The sequence below is a fragment of the Zingiber officinale genome, chromosome 10A (assembly GCF_018446385.1).
Source record: "Zingiber officinale cultivar Zhangliang chromosome 10A, Zo_v1.1, whole genome shotgun sequence".
NCBI lineage: Eukaryota > Viridiplantae > Streptophyta > Magnoliopsida > Zingiberales > Zingiberaceae > Zingiber > Zingiber officinale.
The window spans coordinates 82,840,878-82,851,457 of NC_056004.1; the positions used below are offsets into that span (position 1 = coordinate 82,840,878).

The 10,580-nt window shown below is 41.0% G+C and overlaps 1 protein-coding gene across 1 annotated transcript; it reads right to left on the reverse strand.

The window, feature by feature from the left end:
- Positions 1-7,843: 7,843 nt before the first annotated feature.
- On the reverse strand, positions 7,844-9,955 carry LOC122028194 (lysine histidine transporter 1-like). The gene is made up of 7 exons (XM_042587224.1): positions 9,745-9,955; positions 9,286-9,669; positions 8,799-9,192; positions 8,607-8,712; positions 8,410-8,501; positions 8,265-8,333; positions 7,844-8,161 (listed from the first exon to the last, which is right to left on the reverse strand). The coding sequence occupies exons 2-7, from the start codon at positions 9,606-9,608 to the stop codon at positions 8,057-8,059; spliced, it is 1,089 nt and encodes a 362-aa protein (XP_042443158.1). The 5' UTR covers positions 9,609-9,669; positions 9,745-9,955; the 3' UTR covers positions 7,844-8,056.
- Between the last annotated feature and the right edge of the window lie 625 nt (positions 9,956-10,580).

The following is a 10,580-nucleotide window of genomic DNA, read 5'->3' on the forward strand; positions in this document are numbered from 1 at the left end:
TCGAGGCACCGGGGCACTGTGCCCTGGTTGCTGGGTATCAGAGGGTGGGTCATCGAGCCGTTGGAGCAGATGAGTGCCTGCACACCAATGGTACTGATGGTACCGTAAATGTGGTAGGCGTGATACCGCTGGTGGCCAAAGTAGGTATCTCTGCAGAGCTATCTGGACTGAGAGCTCGATGCCTCACGATCTCCGAGTCCGCCCTCGATCAAAGTTTTACTATCAGGCATCTCTCGCATATCCAGAGATCCTGGTCCTCGCGGGTCGCCCAAGCACCACGCCTCGCAAGAATACGAGTAGATCGTCTCATATCTTAAATTAAATTACAGATATCAATACAATATAACCAACATAAAATAACAACATACCTATTTGCCGTTTGGAGATGTTCCGTCGCCCAGTCCCCAATTTGACATCAAAATTCGAACGTATATATCACCGGAAAAATAAATCCAAACGGAAATCCAAACACAACCATATCGAAAATCCGATAATGCCAGCTTTGACTTAAACCCTGCTAACCCAAATATCCGTAATACCAACAATGTATCCGATAAATCTAACACCCAAAAGCGATTATCATAACCGCTCCGATACCAAATAAATTGGTATCGATAAATCCGAAAATCCATAATACAAAATCCAACAAGTATCGTCAAACTTGCGCCTGATACCAAATAAATAAATTGGTATCGTGTTATCCAAACATCCAAAATACGAAAACAAAAGATCGTATAACTGCGTCTCCGATACCACTAAATTGTCACGCAGGAGTCCCCGTCGAGAAAATTTTCAAAGATCTCCCCGCATTTGGACAATCAAACTTTCTACATCTCAAAATACATCAGTGGAATAACAACAATAAATAAAATCAATCACCACGCAGCTTATATATGTATTCAACCTCTCTGTCAAACCACGCAGCTAATAAAAATAAACAACATAGTAATACTCACTAAATCAACCCTACTCAACTACACTCTAAAGCCCAATCCGATTTTTTCTACCTCTTACATAAATGATGCATGTAAGTAGAGTAAAAATCATACTAAAATTCCATCCAACGGAAAGATTCCATACAATATCCATATGTAAGTCCAAAACAAAACTAAAACAAAGTCCATAGCTAGAATGAAACAACAACTCAAAAAGGGAGGAGTGCCACGGCAGCGGGGACTAGCGACCGAACTCCCTCCGACAAAGATCAACCTCAAAATAACAACAATGGAGGTGGGGTGAGTCAACACTCCCAAACATGATGCAAAGTAAAGAAATAACACCTAGCACTAATCATAGCCTCCAGTAAGAAGAAGAGATAAGAATGCATCTGAAAGACTGTGGTCCTGAGTGTAAACAGTATAAGGAACAGTATCGAGTGGTATAGGAACTCATGCATGTCAAACATAGGTATCCAAAATATACGCAGATACACAAACACAAGCAATAAATGCATCATGCATATGATGCCAATGATGCTTGCCACGCCAGCCGATCATCTCATACAAAAGTGAGGTCGAGTGGGTAGGGCTCGTCACTACTCTCGATGAGTGACCGAGTGGATGGGATGTCGGAGTACACCTATCCTCCTACCCCAAATCATAGATGGGGAGCGCAATGCTCTCAACTACACGAAGACGGGAGGAATCCCTGCCGGATTATACGTTGTGTCACACTACCCATGAGCGGACCAACGGTGCCTAACAGAGTCCCTGCTGCAACACACACGCCTGAATCGACCACTAACCCATGAGTGGTGTGTGCAGATCCATGTAACTGGCGATGTGCTCAACAATAATGGAGCGGACTATCGCACAGCATGCAATCATGCAAATGGTGCATGGCACTAACCACAAGAATATCCTGACCTAATCCACATATATATAAAAATGCATCAAAGGTCAACGAATCCAAAACAATCCAAAGGTATACAGAAGGTATAAAACCTAGGTCCTGAACATGGTCAAGCATGACATATCACTACCCCTATAAGCATGTATAAACAGGTAAAATATACCTGAGATGCAAAACCAATCAATCAATCAAGCATGTAAGATTTGGGTAGTGATTAACCGAAACAGATAAGAAACACAATTAATGCAACATGTTAATTTAATTACTAAGCATATCAAATGACATAAGTCAAAAGTACCCGCCTCCGATAAAATAGAAAGGTCCAGTCCGACTCCGAGATACTCGTCTCGCGTCACAGTCCTGTGTCAAACCATAAATCTTTTTATTTAGCTACACTTCTCATAAATAGCTAAATACAATCTCTAAATCCTAAAATTAGAGTAAAACCCTAATCAAATATAACTCAAGTTAACTAGAGTTAGTTTCCTTAACCTTAACCATCCTACTATTCGGGTTCAATTGAAACCTACACACGATTCCAAATTAACATATAATGCCAACACAACTAGCAAACATCTACAACAAAGTCCAAAACCCTAAATCTTACCTCAAGCTCACAGCCAGATAGTTCCTACCGGAGAAGGGTTGTTTTGCTGCTGTAAACAAAAACAAGCAAACCTCACAATTGTTACGCAAAGCTTACAACCTTATAAAAACTTCCACTGACAGCTACCTAGAATCACCAAATCCTTACCTTGTTGCTGCTAGATCAAGACTTGTGGCTGAATTGGGTTGTCCGCCACTAGAAGATGACTGCCTGTTGCTTCCTCTGCCGAGACTTCACTGTAGGAGGTGGCTGAAGAAAGACACAACAGTGGAATTAGGGCACGGACGAACACACCAAGGCTAGGGTTGCTGCTCCCAACTAAAAACCTTCTCAAACCTCTGAATTCCAGCGATCTAGGGCACAGCACAGTGGAGGAGGCCGACACAAAGGAGATCGGCAAAGGCTCAACTGCTAGGGCTGAGGAAAGCTTCGGCCTCTGTGGTCGGCGTCGGCTCTATGGTCGGCGTCGGCTCTGTGGTGGCGGCAGAGGAGAGGAGAAGAGAAGAACTGCCTCGAGCAGTTAGGGCAGGGGGAGACAGCGTCGGGAAGGAGAAGGCCGGCGTCGCTGGCGTCGGGGCAGAAGCTAAGGCACCGGCGTTTGAGGTCGTCGGCTGAGGTGGCGATCGGCTTTCACCGAGAAGAGGAGAAGATAAAGGGGAGGAACCGCCGTGGCCGGCGGTTAGGGCACCGAAGGAGAAGGTGCGCGGCGTCGGGGAGAAGAAAGAAGGGTGCGGGGACGGCTCGGGTTCGGCGACAAAAGCAAAGGAAAAAGAAATAAGAAATATATATATATAATCTTTCCCAATCGAAAGAGTAAACAATGAAAGGAATTCTAAGGAGCCAATTAAAAATATCAAAAATTAAATAATTCTCTTATTCATATTTATATTTTTTTACACTATTTATAGCCCAACAGTCAAACCTAGCCATTTGTTGACGTGGCATCTCCAGGTAGCAAACGTTATCTCCCCACAATGGCTTGAAGATGAAGATTTTCATGTCTGAGAGCACGAACCCTTTCTGACGTGGTCCCAAAGAGCGATCCATTACGGCGAGGCACCCGTTGGCCACCTTGGTGGTATAGGCACCCTCTCCGATCGCTTGCTTCATCTCTCTGGTCACTTGGGGGATCCTCCGGCATTCCAGTTGAGTTCACACGAACCCAACTCAGGCCTTCAATTCGAGCAGGCTTTCTCCTAGTCTTCTCGCCTCAAATATTGCATGGGTCTTTCTCATCCGCTAGTGTACTCTTCCACATCACCTCGTCTCTCGGATGCACCGAGCCTGTTAACTTTCTTCCTGTGTCATCCTTCTCGCTAACTGCATATTCTGCTCGACTTCTTGTGTTCCTAAGCTCTCCTATACACTTAGACATAAGGATTAAATATACAGGACCTATCTTAACTTGATTAACCATATCAAAATTAACCTGGGGTATTTACATTATCTCCTGCCTCTCTCACTAATGGACACGCTAGCACCTCAATGCTAGTTAGGATGGTACTTAACTTCTCATGTAAGATGTATAAGATGCACTAACTATAATTGTAGTACATCCTAACTATAATTGTGCTAACTTTTGTTTCACTCACTAGGTCCAAGCTTCACTCACCAGGACTTCCACTACGTAGCTTCACTCACTTGGGCCTGATTTTACTCACCAGGACTTCCATCACCTAACTTCACTCACTAGGGCCTGGCTTCACTCATCAGGACTTCCATCACCTAACTTGTCTCACTAGGGCTTGACTTTACTCACCAAGATTTTCACTTTGCCTAACCTCCAGTTAGGACTAGTTACTCAGTAGACTTCTCACCTGCCTATCCTTTGGGTAGGACTTACCTTTGCTAGTCATCTAGTCCTGACTAGACATCTCTCTTCCAAACATCAAGTCCTGTTTGGATCAACCATTGCTCAAATTGACCAAACTTAGGTATATTGTCAAATATCAAAATCCTAGAAGTCGATTGCACCAACATATTTATTATGTTAGTTATGATTATGTGCATTTATTATGTCAGTTATGGTTAGGTGCATTGATTATGACGTATATGATCATGTTTTTATTTACCTACTGAGACTATATACTTTGATCTTAATATTTTATATTGACCACGCACTATCTTGTCCATTACCTACTAAGTCACCTGGACTCACCACCCCTTTGTATGTTTTATATTTTTTCGGTAACCTGTACATGTTGTAGAGTTTCTTGGAGTATCTTGTTTGTTAATCCACGTCACATTTGAGGACGTTCTTCTCTTTTCTTTTGCTTTCTTACATTTCTTTGGATTTTTATGTACTTGGCATTGTAATAATTTTAATGTGGACTTGGTGTTTAGCCTTGTGGCTACTTTTGTCATTTTTGATAGTTGTTGTGTAAAGCCTAGCCGGCTAGCAGTCTGTCGCTTTTGGTTTATGGGTTTTCCTTATGTCTTCCATTGTATTATTTTTATTTCTAGCCATGTGTGTTGCTTATTATTCTATTTTCTATTCCAGACGTGTGGGTTGCTTTACAATTGCGTGGTTGTTGATCTAGCCATGTGGGATGTATATTAAACTGTAGTTATATTTTATTTTAGCCATGTGGACTGTAGGTTATTATACTTGTACAACCATATGGCTATGCATCTAGGTTTCATATGTTATCATAAGGAGGGAGATGTTGCCCGTTTTCCGAACAAGGACTCTCTCGAGGTGTGACATCAACATTTTCTTGAGTCAACACTTGATCATTCAAGATGAAATTTTCTTTCTCAAGTCTTGCAACTTGAGTTTAAGTTCCATCTTAAACATGGTTAGTTGAGGGATTCAAGTTGACCTACTCCTTAAGGTGGTTAACTTCTTCAAGTAGCAAGTTAATCTAATCCTCGAATTTAGTCAATTTTTTAAACAAGCATTTAATTATGTTTGTTTTCTTCCTTAAATATTATGTTACCTCATCTAGTCATTCTGAAATGGATATTGATATGTGGCTTCTCTCAGACTCGGAATCGAACTCGATCTCCTCGTTCCATGCCATAAGTACCAAGAGGCTTGACTACTTCAGTTCTTTTGCATCCGACTCTTCTGAAGACGATTGGTCCCTAGTGGCCTTGAGCGCTTTCCTTCTTCTTGAAGACTTAGGTTTCTCCTCCTCTAGGTTAGGGCACTCAACCTTGTAGTGGTCTTTTTTGTTGCACTCGTAGCACACATTACCTCCGATTTTGGTATATTTAAGTTGTTTTGTACTTTCTTTAGATTTCTTTTAGTGAATTTATTCTTAGTCAACATCTTTTAGACCATGTTTACAGTCTCCTCTTCGTTGTTTGAATTTGAGTTTGACTCGCTTTAAGATTCTTATTTTGGTGAGAGTTAGACTTGACCTCCTTATTTTGACCTACATACATAGCTATACTCTGCTCAGTTTGACAAGAGTTAATCTATTCATATAATTCTACTTTATAAAATAATTTATCTAATTTAATAATTGAAAGATTCTTCAAAATTTTATTGGCATCTATATATCATAGATGCCTACACTGTATTTCGAGAGAAAGAGTTTAGCGCGTACCTTATTACATCATAATTTTTGATTGGTGGTCGATGAGATGAAGTCCATTGATGATGTCTTTTATTCTTGTATATAGTTGAGTCACGGTTTCTCCATGCAATATTTTAATATTAAAAATTAATTTAAAAGAAGATCTCATGTTACCTTAAAGTCATCAGTCATTCATGCAACTTGACTAGTCGATCCTAAAGTTTTTTGGAATTTTCAAAACGCTTAACTCGGTTGATCTCCTCCTTTGTTAAACTACATTGGAGGGTGTTCATCACCTTACAGTTGATTTGGGCTTTCTTCATCATTTTGGGATTTCACTTTCAGATCTAGTGGTTCTTCGTATTTGGTTGGTAGTGAGTACCCTTTTATGATCATGAACCACATATCAATGTTGGATTTGAGGAAACACTCCATCCTCCATTTCCAATAACTCAAGTAATCTCCATTTAATAGTGAAGGACAAATAGTGTTATATCCTTCTTGGTGAGACATCGACATTTTTACAAGAGGATATAAATAGAAAAAGAATTTCCAAAACTTTATCTTGGGATTATTAGTTTGAGATAAAAAATAATGTTGTAGAAAAAAAATGAAAAGAAAACTTTTTTCAAAGAATAGAAAAGATTTTAAGAAGCTCAAAAATTCATTAAGCTATTAGAGTAAATTAACTCTGATACCAATTATTGGATCGTAAGAGATGAGAGAGGAGGTGAATCTCATTTGTTTAAAACCTTTTCTTTAAAGTAAATCAAAGTGCAGCAGAATGGGGAGAAGACAAACACAAAAAGACAGTTTCTTTTTACTTGGTTCGTAGTCCAACGACTACTACTCCAAGGCCCGTGATCCTTAATCGCTTTCAATGGGCAATCCACTAAATGCTTGAATTGTACAGATATATAAGGTGAGCAATTACAATGCAAGTACAAATATAGAATATACTGACAATGAAGATTAAGTCTTAGGCATAGGATATTGGATGGTCTCTTGGCACAGTAATAGCAAAACTTGCACACGTAGCAAAAACAGAGACGAAATAGTGAGTGTGATCGAAATGAATGAATGAGTTGATTCTCGGCTTGGTCACCGAGTCCATTTTATAGCCACTGTTCAGTCGACTGATCCATTTTCCTTAGATTGAACCTTTCGGTCGACCAATCCAACTATCCGTCTCTTGAACCCTGTGCATTCCTTCTTTCTCTATTTCGACTTTTCGGATCTTGTAAATCATGTTATTTTGTCGACTGCTCCCGCTAATCCGTTAATGAAATCTAGAATTTCCTTTCCTACGTTGATTCGATGTGATCTCTGTCGTTACCATATTTGGATCGATTAACTGATCCAAGTTAGCCATCGACTGATAATACTGCAATACTATTTTTGAGATTGATAAGGCTTTAGCCAAGGGGTGATAATGTTGAAAAGGAGTTGCAATTTGGATTTGCCATGAGAGAAAGAAAGAACGTGTGAGAGGGAGGAAGGTAGCCCGAGCTTTTTATCGACTTGCTCGAGATTAACCCGGAGCTATAAAATTTCTGGCTCTACCATTATGTCGTGTGAGGTGTATTCGTAGTTGTGAAATGTACCACGAGTAGAGAAAAATTAGGTTATGACTTTTGCAAAGTTACTTTATGCCAGATTTAAATAGATTAAAAATAATTCACACACTGACTATATCAACCTGTCTATTTTGTAAATAGAAAAAAAATAATTTATTCTTTTCCAAAAAGTAAAAAAAAAAATTCAGATTCGAAAAGAGAAAAATTTTCAGGATGATTTTTTTTTATAATTTTTATTGTCGTACTCTTGAATAAACCGTGACTTATATTTAAGAGTAAAAGATGGTACCATAAGTAATATACATTCATTGTACAACAACTCGCACTCCAGACACATGAATGTTGTATACAACCTTTGCGCTCGATCAATAATTTAATCAATTGCTCATCTGTTGACACCACACAATGCACTTAATTTCACTATGTAACTCTTGCGTTTTCCTTATATGTAATTTGGACTCGCTATAAATCCCCACCCAAGTCAACACCGGCCATTCTCATTGGTAGAACTTGTATTGCTTGTCTATTATGTTTCCGATGATGTCTCGCAATGCACCAATAGGAGCCAAGATCATCAGCAGGACCCCAAGAATTATACAGATCTAAGAAAGGGGAAAAAAAGTGAAACAAATTAATATTCATATTCAGGTTCGTTAATTCTGACAGAGATGATATGCAAGGAAGAGATGTTCTTGACTTGCTTACCCAATTAGTGATCCAAGATAAGCTAAACCTTCTGGGTTTGTAAATAGCAAGCCACATGATGCAAGGAAGCTGGAATCATAATGGCAATATCAAATGGTTTGTTACAATGTGGTGGCAATGTAAGGTAAGTGTGTGGAGCACTCACGAAGTATGTGGTCGGGGCGAACGCGAATCCGCCGAAGAAAGAGAGTAGTCCGCCGAAGAAGGGGAAGGTTATGCCGACGAACATGGTGAATGCTGCATGGTAGTTCACAGTCCAAGGAATTTAGTTCTCTGCTCCACGATTTACTGAATCGAATCGTTAAAGTGCGATTGAGGAAATTAATGGAGGGAGAGGCTTACCGACATAAGCACTTCGTGTTATCAGGCGAAGAGTTAGACCAGGAGGAAAGCGAAGCCTTTTGACCAGCACCGTCTCCATCATGTCGAACACAGGCATCGCGTAGATCTGCAGAATCGAGGATAATTAATTTGGAATGATGATCGATTATATATATTCAGGGGAAATAATTTATATATATATAAATCATATACCTGGTAGCTTCCGATCACGTGAACGACGACCATCATGTTGGCCATGGCAATTAGCCAGTGCGGTCTGCTTAGAGAGACCAGGATGTTGTCCTCGACTCCGTTGCCGAAGGCCCAGTAGCCGACGAAAGCCACAGGGAAGTAGCAGAGGGCGACGACGATGTAGGCGACGATCACGCCCTTCCACATCGGCTTCTTGGAAGGCTTCTCGGGAGTGGAAGGAATGGTGGCTTGGATTTCCAGCACCACGTTGTGGCCGGCGTACGCGAAGGCCACATCTCCCAGCGCCGCCAGGAACCTCATCACAGTCCTTTCTTGTGTATCAGATTTGTAACCGTATTCCACATGCTCCTGCTTCCCCTTGTCCACCGAAGCCACCCATGCAATGGTAGAATAACTAGAATGGATCGAGCAAGGAATTAGTAGTCAGTCCTTTTGTTTTTTGATCGATCGATCGATCGATCGTGAAGTAATTTTATCGAGTACGTACCTGAAAGACATAACAGCGGCGGCCAGAGATATCCCAGAAATAGAGTTGAAGTTGGGAAGCTGCGAGAGGACAAAGTGCACAGAGGCGAAGATCATGATGAAAAAGGTGAGCTTGATCTGCTTGCAGTCAGAGCAGACGACGTCGTGGAACTTCTTGAGGGATCTGCCGCCGGTGACCATGTAGACGATGCAGACGCCGACTTCCACAATCAGCTGCTGGGGAACGACGATGTAAAGGCCTAGCTTCTCGCCGAAAGCATATTGTCCCAACTCGTGGTACCGATCGAATCGCTTCCCGGGAACCATCTCGTGCATCTCCACCATTTGTCACAGGGTGTACAGGGTCACGATCCATGAAATGACCATCACGGCGATCCCAGGCCCCCTGCGATATGATCCTCAATTTGAGAAGAAAAGAAGCAGGGAAAATTAAAAAATCAATCATCAACTACGTTTGTACCATCCGAGTTCGGACATGGCGTAAGGCAAACTGAGGACGCCAGCTCCGACCATGGCAGTGACATTGTGGAAGGCGGAGTACCACCACTTGGCGTTGCGGGAGGATGTGATGGGAAGCCAGTCGTCGATCGCCTTCTCCTTCTCCTTCTCGCTCTGCGATTGACCAGAAATCATTTGATTTATGAAACCAATCTCTCAATCTCAGCTCCCAATTCAACAACAGATTAATTATATTTATTCGATCTTAAACAAACGTAACTAAAAATTTGTTTTATATTCTCGATTCCATAGATCCCGTGTCCCATCAGAGTCATCACGTGAGAATATTTTAAACTTCTTCACGTATCGATTTGTCTTGCCGGCTTCGCCAGACAAGGCGCGTGCAATTTTTTTTAAAAAAAATTGGTCATAAAAGCCAGATTCAACACGCCTCGTTGACCATAAAAGACTGATCGATGCGATTGGCAAGTTTTCCTAATTGGCATACAGGAAGAAGATGAACACATTAAGACTCAACCCTTTCTTAACCATCAACTACGGCGAGATATGGGAGTTATTTGTTTTCAACAAATCCAAGCAAATGGAACACCAAATCGATCGATGACATCCACACGGTTGATTTTTTTTTTGTCATTATAAACGTTTTTCACAGGCATGAAAAATCTGGCATCAGTAGTTTTTGATACCGCTCGTTTCTTGTGGACACAGCTGACAGACAAGCTGAAAATTGATGTCTATCCTTTTGACACCGAGCTAGATAAACCTAATGATAATCAAACTAATTAATTGCGTCTGCAGATCCTTCTCTGCCAATAAATTCAAGTGTTCTAGATGTAA